General features: G+C 45.6%; 1 protein-coding gene across 1 annotated transcript in view; it reads right to left on the bottom strand.

Moving 5' to 3' along the window:
• The window catches only part of ME3 (malic enzyme 3), a 185,003-nt gene extending 168,934 nt beyond the window's left edge, over positions 1 to 16,069 (bottom strand). Inside the window, exon 1 of the mRNA XM_047071453.1 lies at positions 15,677 to 16,069. Within this exon, the coding sequence (XP_046927409.1) occupies positions 15,677 to 15,859 (183 nt within the window). The 5' untranslated portion in view covers positions 15,860 to 16,069. The remainder of the gene's footprint in view (positions 1 to 15,676) is intronic.
• Between the last annotated feature and the right edge of the window lie 255 nt (positions 16,070 to 16,324).

The raw sequence follows: 16,324 nt of genomic DNA, 5'->3' as shown, positions 1-16,324 counted from the left end.
CAGAGCCACCTACAGGGTTCTGCCCCAGCTTCTAGCATTCCCTTACTAGTAGGGAGGAGGTACAGTTAAATGATAACAATTTGAGAGGCCCCAATAGAGGAAGAAGACACAACAAAAACACGACTGCAGGACAGCCTTTTGGTGCTTAGATAAGATTCTTGCAAGAACATCTCTGGTACACTGGGTCCTGCAACAGGGGAATTCGGGGTTTCCCAAAGTTGGAGGGCTTCGGGTCTTATTTCCTTGAGCCTCAGGGGCTCTGATGTCCTTCAAGCTGCAGCTATACAATAGGGCAAGTGTCATAGTATGCAGAGGTGAGTGGCCATGAACCCAGTGCTCGGGCAAGAGCTACAGTATGTGGCTACCATGTGCTCAAATGACACCATCTGGGACCTCAGGCTTCTTGCACCCACTGAGCCATCTGCAGCCAACTGCAGCCCAGTTTGGTTTTCTTAGGAAGCTGCCTTACCTCTTCAGAGGTTTCCAGACCCACCAAAACAGTAATGCTCCCTAGGCAGCCAGCAGTCACTCATTCTGACCTTGAACTGTCCCACCTCACACACCACGGACCTTTACCCTCATTCTTCCCTCTTCATTCCTCTTCCTGTCTGTCATGTTCTTCATTCATTTATGGTCTCCAACATAACACACAACTCAGCTCTTCTTGGCCTCCCATTGGCCTACCTCCCCGCTTGGGTTCTCTTCTCTCCTTCCTGGTTTGGTGTATCCTGATACTTCAGGATACATCCCTCCCTTCACCTCAGCCCCAGGAGCTCTTCTCCAGGATGAGAGCCTCCAGACTTGAGCACTTAGTTCTGATGGGAAGAAATGGGGGAAAAAAGGTTTCTGACTCCCAGAGGCTAACATCATCATGCTCAACAACAAGCACACATAATCTGATCTCTGTTTCCTCAGGGTCAATGAAAGGTATGTGTTAATACATCTCAAAAGAACAAGTGAATAATACGTATCGAAATTAATCATAATTTTTAGTAGCCCTTATGCACCTCTAATGGGCCAAACACCAAGGAGAAAAAAAGAAAGTAGGAGAAAAGTCTTACTCATTTGGTAAGGAAAACAAGAAAGCAACAGTAAAAGTCACAGAACGGTTTAAGGCAGAAGTAGAATTATAACACAAACACCAGAGGAAAGTACATCAGAAGAGGTTATTCTTCCAAAGATGCTAATGTAGCACTTCCTGAGTGGGTTGATGGGAACTCTACTTCAGAGGCAAAGCCAATGAAATAAATGCTTCCCCTGTGGAACGTAGGGAACTAAGAGTCCCTCAGATCTATAAACCATCAGCTAAGTGGATGCAAATGTGTTTACAGCCTTCCTTCTTTGAAGCTACAATATTATGAAATGTTTACAGTGGTAGGCCCCATTATAAAAATTCATTCCTTTGAAGAGGAAGTCAATTAAAGACAGCCACTGCAGTGATACTAGAGAATAGGTTACCCAAGATCAAAGTCTTGGGAAACCCATGGTGTAAAACCAAAGATCTCTGACAATTTTGTAAGAATTGTAAGATTATTAGCCTCCCAGGAATTTTCATTCTGGAAAGCTTGTTTTCATCATTGGACTTTCTATGATGTTCATAGTTTCATGATTACAGTCATAGCATGTGACAGATGGCTTTGCCCAGATGATGCCAAAGACTGTATGAAAAACAAGAGTTGTTTTACTGTGGCATTTGTGCTGCTGATTCTTTTAAAACTTCACCTCTTTCAAAATCTTTAAATAGTCTTTTACCTAGACAAGTGACTGATACTGGGTCAAATTTGCCAAAAAAAAATCATTCCCATAAGCTTTTGATTTGCTATTTTCCTTCCCCAGGAATTATGGTTTACAAAGACAAACCAGGACTCAGCAAAGCGAAAGGCAAGCTAAAATTCAATCCAATGGAGAAAGTGACAACACTCTGCCCATGGAAGGCCAAATTTGTGAAAGGTTCAACTGCATGAACTTCAAATCCTTGTTTCTATTCCACCTAAGTCTTCTCAAGGGGAAAAAAAAAATAGAGGAAGAAAAGAAAAAACAGAGGAAGGAAATTCTCATCTAGAAAATACACTTTCTGAACTATGAATATTTTTTTCCATTTTCAGTGTAAAGAATTATTGCTTTTCCAGGGGATTTAAGGAAAACACAGAAGAAAAAGGAAGTCCCTTGAACCCTGAAGGTGTTAAAATAGAATCGCACTCAGTCTTTGTGATGGGGGAAGGGCAGCGAGGCCAGGCTTGGCAATGTCCCCTCATGACAAAAATGACCATGTTCTCAGTGAGTCAGCATCTTTTCTCCACTTTGGGAGATAAAATTATAACCAGATTACTGCTTTGTGGGAACAGAATCAGAACAAGGATCAGTATCAGAACAACCAATATTCAGAGTAAAACACTTAAAGCAAGGCTAAGTCAGTAAGTCCTCACATTTCCCCCGGTGCCAAAGTACTCCTTAAGGAATTTCAGGTTTTCAGAAATCTTGCACTTAACAAAAATTTTCCAACGTTTAAGACACACAACGTTCTAAGTCAAGCAGAATTTCTGATCCTGGCATTAGATAACCAGTATTAATAGTTTTACTCTGTTTAATTCTAGGCAAAGACAAAGAAATATAATATCCTAGTGAAGCTGTATAAATTTATGACGGATAAATATTTGGTTTCCAATTGCTTTTCTTCTTCTTCTTTTTTTTTTTTTTTTGAATATTGACAATAAATCTTGATCCCCCCCTGCTATTAGGCACTCAAGGAATTCTGGAATGGATGCAGTCTCTGCTTCCTTGGCACCTCTCAGATATGCGTCGGCCTCCCCATAGTCACATTAGGCCCTTCTGAATCCCACAGTATCACGTCCCAGTGCCCCCTCCCTTCAGGACTAAGATCAAACTCTTCAAGCAGGCAACAGCAGCCCTAGTCCCCCACCCATGTCTGACCCTGCCTTGCTCTCCAGCCCCATTACCCCACACACTCTGTCCTTCAGAATCACCCACAGTTCTTCACAGGCCATGCCATTCTACCATATTTGCTCAGGATGCCTTTCCTCCACCTTGTCCACCCAGGGAATCCCTATATACCTTTTAGGTATTAGCACTGAGACACAGATAAAATTAAGTAGTTACCTCAGGAGAGAGGTCAGAGCAGATTTCCATTCTTACTTTACATCACACATTATTTACATAATTTAATATAAGGATCCAAGGCCATCCACTTTAAGAAACTTCACCCTTCTCCCCACCAAGGCAAAAATGTCTTGGGCATTACTAATAACATAATTTTAATGTAATATAAAACCTATTATACTGCATGACATTTATGGGTTTTCAAGTCTGTCTCTTCCTCTGAACCCTAAGCTCCCTGAGGACAAAGATCATGACTTATTCAACCCGTTCTTTTTCAAACCCAACACAGTGCCTGGACACACAAGGTGCTCAACAGATGTCTGTTTAATAAACCAGTGAACAGTCTCAGAGAACCTGGATTGATCCCTTCATTACTGCTGCCTGTCATTGTCTGGGATACCTGGGCAATTCACTTAGGCTCTCTGGGCCCTGGTGTTGCCCCCTATAAAACAGATGGTCTGCCTCACAAGGTTTTTGTGGGCATCAAATGAGATGACCCACCAGGAAGCACTTCCAAAGGTAAAACGCCAGCCTTCTATGTCCTTGTTATTATGAGGTGTGCTGAGGAAGTATGGGAAGTATCACCACCAACTATAGCAGCAGCTGCATTGAGCTTGGGTGGCATGACAGGGAAATTTGTGCAGATGGAGTCCTGGTCAATCTGAAGAAGGACACAGGGTCATGTCCCATCCAGTCCACCTTCAAACTCGATTTCCAACCCAGCCACTTCTCTCCTCTGCCCTCCACCCCATCACCTACGTGCCAGCCCTGTCTTCTCTCGCTCCCACTGCTGCAGTCACCTCTAGTGGTCTTCCTGCTTCCACTCTTGCCCTCCAACCTGAGGGCAACCAGAGAGACTGTTCATTCACGTAAATCCAATCCCATCACTTCCTCGCTTAGAATCATGTAAGAGTATCCTGTTGTACAGAGAATGAAACCCGGCAGCCAGACTCCACGGCCCTGCATGCTCTGGCCCCCGAGTCCTCTCCACCCTGATTTTAGGTAAGGCCCGCACCTCCCCCTGCCTGGTTCGTCACACTCCCATTGGACTCCATTATGTCAGGGCTCAGCACCCGGCCTTCCACGCTGCTTGCTGCCTCCAGACTCTGCACGAGCTGTTCCCTCTGCCCCAATCACTTTTACCCTGGCTTCTCCTCTGGTTGGCTCCTCTTTCTTTAGGAACCTTCTCAAATATCGCTTCCTTAAGAGGTCTTCCCTCACCATTGAAGTCAACCCTCTGTTATGCTCTCACATTGTGCCCTGTTTATTTCATCTCTACCACTAATAACCATCTGTATACTTTTATTTACTTGCTGTCCTTCTCTATAGACAGCTACAGGAAAAGTTTACTTCACAATTTTTTCTCTGCTTGGCGATAATATATGTAAGGCATCTATAAAAGTATCTGGCAGGGCAGGCATTATCTAAGTGTTCATTATTATTGTTTCTAATATTATTACTCCAGCAATTATGAGTCTCGGAGGAGGGAGCTGACTCGGTGTCCAGTTGACTGGTAGGAGGTCACAGAATGCCAAACAGCTCAGTCAACAAAGGAACAGCCCATGATGCTCAAGGGCCTCCAGCCTGGGCCAATTCCTGGAGGCAGGACTACGTCTCCGCCCTGCAGGCCCTCCCTCCCAGTGCCCCATGGCAGGATGCGCACCCACACCCATGCTGTCATCTCCCACAGGCATGGCCAGGCAGCTCCTGAGGCTTCTGAGACGTGAGGAGAAGCTCCTGCCAGCTCCTGGAGTGTGAAAACAGTGGAAATCTTCCAGCTCTGATGGACAGATTTCAAAGCCTGTTTCTAAAAATGGCTGTTAACAGGGTTTTTTCCCCACACCATATCCATGCCTGCTTTATCAGGGGGCAATGGCATCGTTGTTCACTGTTCTATGACCTGAAGTGATTTCACCAGTCAAAACAAACAATGATGGCGTGGAAAAGACCAAAAATAAAAGAGATAAGAAGGGAGAGCATGACATTAGGGCTAAGCTCTCTGTCAGCTGTTTTGTCTTCATGATCACGTTACTGCAGAGAAAGACACAAAACCTGAAATGAAGGTGGGAATCAGGAGCAGGCTTACTCTTCCTTCACAAATGGACACCCAGCATATGTCCATGTTCAATATCAAAGCATCCCCTTTCTATGGAGAGACTCAAAGGCATGCTGCATAGTCGATGGGGCTGACTCAGGCACTATTTTAGGAGGGCAGACAAAGGCAGCAGGTCAAAGGGACAGACACCAACCTCAACTCACTCCCTGGGCAGGACATCCAGCCCCTCTGGGCCTTTGAAACCTTACCTGTAAAATCATGGTAACTGCTCAGAGATGGAGGGCTGGACAAGATGACCTATTAGTCTTTTGAGGGATGCTCATCCTGAGTTCTAACAGAGCCTCATTTAAAATGTTTTTATGCAATTATTCATTAATGACCCACAGCAGAGTATATGGAGATTGTAGGAGTCTCTTAAACTCTGCCCAGTCTGGCTGCCAGCTTGGTGAAGTGGGCTGTGACCAATTTAGCTGAATTTGAAGCAACATTTTAACTTCTATGCTCAACTACCATAGCAGACATTCTCTTGTCTTGCTGTCTTGATATCATAACCTCATGAGACAGAGTGTTAGAGACAGACAGAGACCGATGGACTGGCAGATAAACAGATCTGCTAAGTTTGGGTTTGTTTTTCAGAGTTCATTTTTAAATGCTTGGTTAGAATGTGCCAAGATGTTGGGACAAAATCCTGAGATTCCTGCAGGGTTCGATGGTGGCCACTCCCTTCCACCCCAGTCTCAACTTCCAGAAGTACGAGCTCTTCACACGGCTCTTGAGTTTTCTGCTGCCACAGACATTTTTATTCAAGTTTCTTTGAGGCAAACATCTAGATCATCCAATTTAAGCTCCGTCAAGTACAGAGAAATTATCATAACATCTCCACCCAACCTGCCTCTTCCCTGACTCATTCCTCTCTTATCAAACCTCTGCCCAAATCGGTTGTATCCCTGCCAATGGAAAATGAATTTGGATCTCTTGGTCTTCCCTTCTCCTTCAGAATGGATTCTCTAAGAGGGAAGGTCCGCAGCCTATGGTGTGATGCCTTGTGTTAGGAACGGAGCAGAAGCTTCAGAGACATGGATTAACTGAGACATAATTAACTGAGCACTTACAATGTGCTTGACATATATTATTTCACTTAATCATTGGAGTACACTGTGAAGTAGGTATATTTTATTATCATCTCCCTTCCAAAATGAGAAACTGAGGCTTAGAGAAATGAAGTGGCATTCCCAAGATCCCAAATGTAGTGAATGACAGAGCTGGAACTACAACCTTGACTCCGAATTCCTAGACTGTAGCCTGTGTGCTCTCCTGCCTACTACCTGGTCCAGGCCATACCCCTGGAAAACCACAGGCAATCGATTTGAGCTGACTACTTCCCCTCAGCCTCCAAAATCCTTTAACCTGTTGTTAGTTTTAGCGGGTTTAAATCTAATGTCTTTAAAGCGGCCTCAAGGATGAGAATAAAAAATTTCATCATAAAGGTGCTATTCTTTAGATGACGTGCATCTGGCACAGCATCGGAGCAGAAGACTCTCTTAAAGAAATGGATTTTCAAAATGTATATGACCAGAATAACACATTTCTACTGGCTTTCAAAATCCTCCAAGTCCCATGGAGAGATCTAAATAGGATTTACATTGTCACCATCTTTTTAGAAGAGACAGGAGATGGGATTGTATACCATCAGTCCTCACCATAGTAATTTCTTACCTGTCCAGGAGGGAATGTGAAAGTGATTCATATAATTAATGGTTGTGGAGGGTACTATGAAGAAGGCATTGTAGCTGGGCACATGATGCCTCAGACATGGCTCTGGATCTGAAAATGATATCAAGATGGAGACAATCATGCATACTATAAAGGTATACTGAGGCCAAATGTGGAAAAGAGCCATGACTGCATGAGCTAAACGCCAAAGGAGTACAAAGGATGAATGAGTAGCTTCCATGTGGCATTATTAAGGAAGGCAGTGTGGCAGAGGTAGCCCTGAAGAGCCCTAATACCCATGTGCCTCTCATTACACTGACCTACTGAATTCAACTTCCTGCTTACTAACTGGTCCCACCATCACCCCTCTTACACGGTAAGCTCCCTGAAGGCAAAAGAAGGTGGTATTCACCTTGGATTTCCACTGCCTAAAACATTATAGATACTGAGCAAATGTTGATTGAATAAATTTGATACACAAACGAGTCTTTGGGAAATTACACACATTTAAAGGGTGAAGAGAAGGCATCCAGTGATCTTTAAAGTTCCTTCCAATTCCCAGAGTCTGATCTAACAGAGCCAGTGGAGGTGGTAACAGTTTGTTAGAGGTTCCAGGACACGGAGTACCCTGTTAGTGCCTGGCAAGACCCCAGAGCATCAGACTCCATGTGCCAGCCTCAAGTGAGAGGGCACGTGCAGCCCGGAGGTGGCTGTGCATCATGGAGGAGGGCAGGGTTGGTAGAGGATGCGGGCCTATAACCAGATGGCCTGGGTTCAAGACCCAGGTCTGCCATTATGACTTGCATGACCTTGGGCAAGTTAGCTAACTCAGCCAACCTCCTTGTGCCTCCATTTCCTCATCTGTAAAATAACAGCGTGCTTCACAAGGTTGTGGTATTACATGAAACGTGTTAATCATAAAAACTGCTTAGAACAATTCTGGGCACACTGTATGCCCTAAAAAAATTCTAGCTCATTTAATTATTACTTGAATCCCCTCCACAAGGCACTCCACTATGGAAGGAAATTCGGTACAGTAGGAACCTGGCTTGGAAAACTCAACACCTCCTTCAGAAACCAGAGAAAGAGGGAATAGAGACTGTCTAGTGTAAGTGGAGACCCAGCTCCCCCTTACACAATGAAGGCACTTGGCTTCCTTTCTTTCTCCTACTGGGAAAGTCACAGGACACCTCAGCAACTCAGGAGAGACACGAACTTGTGCAGACAGTGGCTCCGTCCTTCTGTTTTCTGGAAGAGCAAAACAAAACAAAACAAAGGACCCAGCAGGGTCTGCCCTCTCCAGAGTTCCACACCTTAGGGGAGTACGTTTCAGGACCAAGTGTGCTGTGGGCTTCATGTAGATACTAGCCAACAACAGTGCAGAATCCAGACAAAATGCTTTAAAAAAAGAAATATTCTCAAGTTGCTAATCATTCAATTCAACTCTACAGTCCCTCCAGCTTTCAGTAAAACTTCTAAAAGCAAATGCAGCTTTGATTTTCTCTTATTCAAGTTCCTCAAAGCTGACGATCTTTCCATCAAATATCCCTCTCCTCAAATGACTGGTACATTTTACTCTTTACTGTGTCCCTTTTGGTCGGAACTGTGTTTTAAGCAGGCTGCCAAGCAACCGTTTGGGTACAGAATGAATGCATGCTTTTAACCGCTGACCTCAGCTCCCCAACTGTAGGGTATCCCTCAGATTTTCATCACACCGTCATAGAGCATCTTTTGTGTTCTGCATCAGAGACGCAGTCAGACATCACCCCAAAGGATTTCCCAATGTACTTTTCACACATCAAAGTGAAGTTTTGGAAGCAGACAACAGTCCATGTCCTTACAAACAAAAGTGCTGCACATTAGTGATCCCTCTGCAACGGCCATAGGAATGAAAGGCCCTTTTCTCCCCCTCGCCACAAAATGGGCATCTGGAAAGAAGAGGGTAGATGATAAAAGAAACCTTTGGTAGCAATGGCAAAAATGCAAAGTAAAATAAAGCCGTAACCCCAGAACCTACAAAGGTCCAAGGGAACCAAGAGAAACTATAAACAGGGAGACTGGAGATGAACCTGGAAATGTATCCACAGACACTCCACACAGACAGCCCAGAGAGCTGGACTGGCTGAGATGCCAGCTGGTTCAAGTCTGAGCCAGACAACACGTATTTCTGTATGGGACGTGCCCTCCAGTGTCACTATTTCCAAGATCTAGAGGTTGCTGTTTACAATCATTTTTAGAACAGGTGGCAGGGTTCCTAGGTTAACATTTTATTACATGAAACTAAACATATTGCCTCTAGAAGATAACTAATGATATGCAGGCAAACTTTGAAAAAGGACACAGAATAAGAATGCCACCCCTGTGTTAGAGACGGGTCATAGCAATAGTGGGCCATAGAGAAGGCCATAGTGATCTACACTCCAGATAGAGGTGATCCTGGGCATATACACACTACACAGGCAGATCCTTGGGGAGCAGAGACACAGGGTGAAAGATGGGGGCTTTGGTGAAAAGGGAGGTGAAAGGAAGGAATCTTAGCAGATTCTTAGCAGATTCTTAGTGTCTCTGAATGACTCACTCATCCAATAACTGTTTACTGAGCACTAAGTATGGGCAAGCCACTGTTCTGAGTAGCTTGGATACATCAATGAACAAATATGACAAAAATGCCTGTCTTAATGGAGCTTACGTGATAGTGGGGAAATACAAACAATAAACAAGAGATATATTAGGTGAAGTCATTAAATAGTACATTAGGAAATATCAAACACCATGGAGGAAAGTAGACCATGTTCAGGAGGACCAGGAAAATTGAAGGACATTCACAACTGCATCTGGTGGGGCAGAGTAGGTCTCACTGTGAAAGGGAGATGCCCTGAAGAAGACGAGGGGATGGCCATGTGGCTATGGAGGGGACATGTGTTCACGGAAGGGGGAACAGCCACTGCAAAGACTTGAAGAAGGAGCATGCTTACAGTGTGTGAGGAACATCGAGGAGGTCAGCTGGTTTGGGCAGTGAGTGAGGCTGAGGAGTAGCAAAGACAAGGTCAGAGAGGGTCAAATCACCCAAGGTGTTCTAAGGACTCTGACTTTGTGGGGTCTGAGCAGAAGAGCGACGTGACCAAACAGTTTTAAAAGGATCACACTGGCTGTTGTGTGCAGAGCAAATAAGAGGAGCTCAGGTGGTAGCAAGGACGCCAGCTCGGAGGCTGCCGTTTATCCAGCCAAGGAATGTTGGTGGCTTAGGTCAGGGTGGGACCCATGGTAAGCAGGGGCTGGATTCCAAACTTGTCCAAAAACACAGCAACAGAACTATCTGGTTGACTGGCTATGGGGTGTGAAAGAAAGAGAGTGGCTGAGGATGTGTGCAAATTTTAGCCTCTCAAGATGGGGTTAAGAATTGGAAGGAATAAGGCTGGAAGGTGGTAGACCGATGAGGAGGCTCCTGCAAAATCTAGACGTGGGATGATGGACTGAACGAGGCTGGTGGTAGTAGGGATGCTGAACGTGAGTGGAGATATCTGCCATGTTCAATCTGTGCCCTTGAAAGACACTTCTCCTTCCCTCTGGCTTCTGTAAGGAACTGATGGCAGATGCCAGAGCAGCCATCGTGGACCATGCAACGTAAGACGGATGCTGAAGATGGAGAAAAATAAAATTAAGCCACATCCCCAACCTGCAATCGTCCATCCCAACTTGTTTATAAGACAGACCTACCCTCTGTCTTGTTTAAGCCTCCATATTGGGTTTGCTTCGTTACAATTGCCTAACCTTTAGCCAGACTAATACGGGTTCTGTCAGCACGAAGCCCTAATAGCAAATGCTTTCAATCTCATGAAGCCAGAACGGTAGCCAACAAGATGGGATTTAATTCCAACCTGCCTCTGCTTGTTTGTTCTTAAAATATTGGAACGATAGTTGAGCTTCAATGTCCTGAGTCACTGCACACGAAGCTCAAGTGTAGAGTGAACTGCTGCTAATGGAAATAGTGTTGACTTCCTAACCCACTGCTTCTCTGTCAATCAGGGGTGCCCAAGTCAACATCCTGTCCAAAGCAGAGGTCTCACGAAGACACATGATGTTTTCTGCTTTGGGTGCAGGAAACAGCATCACCAACAAACTTCTAAATGCCCATATGACCCAGCCATCATCTCCTGATTGATCGGTGAGCCAAGTATGGCAACGGCTCCCCTCACGCAAAGGAGGCAAGATCAAGTTCTAAGCTGGCACCAAATAAAAACATACAGCTTAACCAAAGGCAAATCCTAGCTGTGTGAGAACCTAAGGACTCACCACTGAAGACACAAGAGATTCAGCTGAAACGCTGCAGCACTGGCCACCAAACTTTGACACGCTCACTAACCTACATGCATCAGGTCCACGTAGGAAGGTGGTCATCTGCAGGGCTCTGCAGTCTCTGAATGCTGCATGAAATGTACTGGCACATAATCATGGTGATTTGACTAAGGACCCTTCTCACTCGTTCTTTCCCATCAAGCTCAAGAGAAAAAACTGCAGAGAGGCAGGTGGAGGGCTGGTGGAAGTTTACGGCGAAAGTCACTGCTGGCATACGGGTCAAAGGAGGAGGCTGATGCACTCCAAGAAATAATGTATTTCAGTGAAATGCCCTTAAGTCTGGGGAGGTAAGGGTCCTCCAAACAGGCCGCTGGCAGGCATTTGTCCGGGCAACAAGAGCATTAGGGTACCTGCAAAGTAGCAGCACTAGGATTAATAAAGTTGAGAGGAAAGGGGTCATAACTCCATTGAGATTGTTAAAGAGCATCTATTCATTGGGCATCTCAAGTCAGACACAGAGAACACCATGCGACAAAACAGCCTGTCTGCATGGTGCTCAGGGCCTAGTGTGGAACACCAACCAGCCATTATCACAGGGTGCTCAGTGCCAAAAGGAAACAAACAGAGAGATAAGACAAATGCGGGGACTGGAATCTAGGATGGGGAGCAGGGAATAGGAAGGCCCCTCCCAAAAGAGGGTACCGGTAAAGGTGAGGCCAGAAATGTTCTGAAGGCCCACTTGCTACCTGAATAGAATGGGGATGAAAACCTGCCTATGAAGACAGCCCTATAAATAGGGGTTGATAGTTACCTATTTAATGTAAGTAAAATATAGCTGACATCTTGTAATATGTATCAAATATCTGCCCTGTTGCCACTGTCAATGGGTAATAGAAGAGGTCCTTACATAAATCTTACAAGAAAAGTATAAATGGTAGTAAAAAAAAGAAACAGAAATTGACGTACCATTGAATTTGCATCACTTAGAAAACCTAGACTCCAATAGGGAACTCAGAATCCTCTGGTTCTAATTCTGTCATTATTAGGAATATGCCTAAATCAGCCAAAGCAGATGTAAATGAGAATTGTCATTGCTATTCAGTGGACTGAAAATCAGAAGGCAGGCTGCTTCTATCCACTTCTGCAACCATGATGATCTCTCTGGGCTTACCTTCTCAGCTTGTCCCTCCATCTGAAACTGTGGAACTGAATGAGAACAATGATTTTCAAAAACTTTTGCTTTACAACAATCCATAGTGAAAACTGGTTTTTCACGTGGTGACTTAATACTTTTCTTTATGAAGTTTAATGCATTTGCTCTTTTTAAATTCTATTCTAACCTATTTCTTTAAAATAAAAATGCTGGTTAGACCCACTAAGCTTAACTTCATGTTCCAAAATTTGTGACCCGTAATCTGAAAACCTGCAGACTAGGTCATTTCTAAGGGCCCCTCCACCCCCACCTCTGGAGTGTCAACATGATCATTAAATATTTCGTTTCTTTCAGTTTGCAAAATGATTTCACAGGTATCTCCCATGATCCTCAGAGCAGTGGTGCGACATGGGCAGAGGGGCTCATGAACTCATCACAGATCACATGGGCAGATTATGACAGAGCTGGAACCAGACCCAGTCATTCCAGAACAGCAGTGATACTTGGCCCATTCAGCAGCTCTTCTCCTAGAGAATTCCATCTCCCAACAATGTGCTGCCCTCAAGCTTCTTCTTAATGCCTCTCCTGACCTATCTAAACTGGAATGCAAATCTAGCGAACACATTCCCTATGCTATACTCCACATCCCCGTGACTTATTTATCTTATAACTGGAAATGTGTACCTCTTAACCTCCTTTACCTATTTCACCCATCCCCAACGCCGCTCACCTCGCCTCTGGCAACAACCACACTTGAAACTAATGGAATATCATATGTCAACTATACTTCAATTAAAAAAATAAAGTTAAAAATTAAAAAGAACCTCGTAAACACATTCCAAGAATGTAATGCTAATTTTCATGTTCATGGCCTTGCTAGATCCTTCAGGAAATACCCCACGCCAGCCACAAATGCATGAAACTCAGCCCCTGCCCTGGAGGAGCTCATCGTCTAGCAAAAAAAAAAAAAAAACAAAATCCACCCACAGACCCGCCCACTAAGTGCAGCTCCCTTCCAAGCTGCCTTCCTCTTATTTTCTCAGTGATAACCTCAGTTCTGTTTAAGTCAGCAAGTCTCCCCATCTGGCTGATGGAAAGTGCACGCTTCAAGCCTTCCCTGGAGAGTCTCAGAGTGCTGGAGGTCAGCGGGACAGCAAGGGGGGGGGCACTGCAGGGGGAAGTGAAAGGTGTCAGCAGCAGCGCCCTGCAGTGCTGTTCCTTCCGTTGCTGCTCCGCCCACCCTCCCCAAGGGTGAATGGGGGGTGCCAACAGACTCCCTCTGCATCACCCCAGATACCTTCCTCACCCCAGACCAGCATCACCTGACTTCAAGGATATACAAAAAATCTTAAATATTATGAAAGGGTCAGGCCCACTAGCTTTATGGGCAACGTCCCATTTATATTATTTAGGAAGAAAAAATTTATATCAGGGACAAGGAGAGAGTGCTTTTAGGCAGTCATACACCTAGGGCTAAAAAGGAAGACATTCAAGACCTTCTTTTATTTTTTTTAACTATTCACAAAGCAGTTAAGTGCTGACTGGTAACATGCCAGTACTTCTAAGGCACATATTGTCAAAACAATTGGAGTCTGTGGTGGGAATTTATTGTTTTGCTTTCCAGCCCCAACCCCTCCTTCATCTGATGACTGTGCACAGATTTACTGTGCAGAAGCCACATCCCCTTACTCTAAAACAGTTGGTATGAGTGGCACTACCTTAAACTCTATCTTTAATTCTAAGAGTGAGCCCTGACAGGCTTAAGTTATGGTAATCAGTTTGAGAATAGGAAGGGAATTCAATCAGAGTTGGTGGGACAGATGACTCTTTTCTTGAGACTTCAGAGAAAGTATCCTTCTCTACCAGAAGAAAGTGTCTTTCTATCCCTGCACAGTGTGGTGTGAAAAAAAGAGATAGGACATTTTGGCAGCACTGAGGCTAAAGACTCCCCTGGATGGAGTCTGAGGATAAAGCTGACATTGCAGAAGCAGAGAGCCAGAAAGCACCTGCACCCTTAGAGATGCCATCTGGACTGCTGGGTCAAGTCTTGCCTGCAACCCTTCCTCTAGATATTTAGTTAAAGAAGGCTTTTGTCTGCTTAAGCCAGTTTGAGTTGACTTTTTTAACACTTGCTACCAAAGTAATTAAAATTCATAAAACACCTTAAATACCCCAAAGTAGTAATATACAAAGGACTTAAGGTCTCTTTTGGAGGAGGCAAAGAGTGACGTGATAGGGAAAGATTTTTTTTTTCATAGCTTCTATTAATTCTGCAGGAAATAAACCCAATATTTAGCATCTGTATAATTGTTCCTATTTCTCAAAAACACCTCTCCACGTGTATTTCCTCACCTGAATTTTACAATCCTGAGTCAAAGAAATTATTAAAAATGTTTGTTTTGTAGTAATTACTTGTTTATCAAGCACTATATAGTTTAAAGTATCATTTCAACTTCAGTAATTAATTTAATTGTCACAATAACCAAATGAGGTAGGAATAGTGGTCTGTCATGCTATCATTTTAAGCAGGAGAAAGCTGAACCCTGTAGACAGTAAATGAGATGCCCAAATTAATCTGAGGAGGCGTCGGGAGACAGGCCTCAAACCTAAGTGTCTTGCTTCCAGGGTTTTACCACCAGTGATACTAAACTCTACTTCCAGAAACAAATGCGTGTGCTCTTAAGCACCATGTTCTGGATTCCAGTGGCAGAACCAGAACTAACTAGCTCGTGACCTTGAGCTAGTTCCCTTTGTTTTGTTTCCTCATCTGTAAAAGGAGAGATTTGAGTTAGGCTCTCTGATGCCCCGTCAAGGTCTAAAAGTTCTTTAATTCTAGACTCCTTATTCCCACTCTCAAATTAACCTTAACTCAGAATAATAATTACAACCTTAGTCGACATTTGTTCTCACTGGGTATCAGGCACCGTGCTAAGAATTCTGCCTCCATTTTCCCTTTACGTCTCACAACACGCAGGAGACAACTGTCTCTCATTTACAGATAAGAAAACATGAACCTGACAGAGGTTAAATGAACTGCCCAAGACCAACAGAATTAGTAAGCTTCAGGGGAAGATCTGACACCAGGTCGTACGGGCCACGAGGATATCAACCCAGTTTTTATTGTTCCTGTAGAAGAAATAAGCCCCCCTACATGACTGGTCACCTCTTTCCACGCAGAAAGGGGGGGGGGGTGGGTGAGCCGAAGCGAGTTACACCAAGCCTCTGCAAGGCAAAAATGGAAAACCGCTGGAAGGGCGCCTGGGAAGATCCAACCCAGACCCAGGGGGCGGGGCGCCCCTCCCCGCCAGCCCCAGGGCCACCCTGCCCTCCCGGACCGTTACCTTGTTGAGATGCGGGTTCCTGGTAACATCGTAACCGCGCTTCTTCAGGGGCACCGGGCGCGCCGCGCCGGGCTTGGAGTGGCAGCCTCGGGCGGGTGCAGAGGGCGCCCAGCGCGGGACGGCGCCGCAGGCCCGGCCCCGCAGGGGCGCCAGCCGTGCGCTCGTGCCCAGCGCGGCGCCCATGGTCCTTGCGCAGACCTGGCACCGGGGAGAAACCAAGGTCAGGGGCGCCTGACGGCCAACCACGAACCACGCGCGCCGCAGGGCACCGAGTCTGAGCCGAGGCTGCGTCCTCGGGTAAAGAGCAGAGGGTCGGGAAGGGTGAAAGGCGCTAGCCCCCGCCCCTCCTCGGCGGCCACCTGCGCCGCTCTCCCGGCTCGCTTGCGGTGCGCAGGCCTCGCCAAACCCCCGGCAAAGCGAAAGCAAGCCCAGGAAGCAGATCCGGTGCGGTTGACCTCCCGCGCCATCCCCGCCCCCATCCCCGCGAGGAAAAGGCAACTGCTCAGCGAAGGGCCCCCCCGCACCTCCAGCCTCGCTCAGTGGCTTGCCTCGATCCCTTCCTTCCCCAGACCACCTGTGCTGCGCCCAGAGCTGATGTGGCAGGCGGGGCGAGTTGCTGCGGTCCAGTGTTCCCCTCCTGCCAATGGC

The sequence above is a fragment of the Lynx rufus genome, unplaced genomic scaffold, assembly GCF_022079265.1.
Source record: "Lynx rufus isolate CCGP_SWC_20201006 ecotype Redwood Valley unplaced genomic scaffold, mLynRuf1.p SCAF_9, whole genome shotgun sequence".
Taxonomy (NCBI): domain Eukaryota; kingdom Metazoa; phylum Chordata; class Mammalia; order Carnivora; family Felidae; genus Lynx; species Lynx rufus.
The sequence above is the reverse complement of the archived record's forward strand: the minus strand, read 5'-3'. Positions and strand labels throughout refer to the sequence as shown.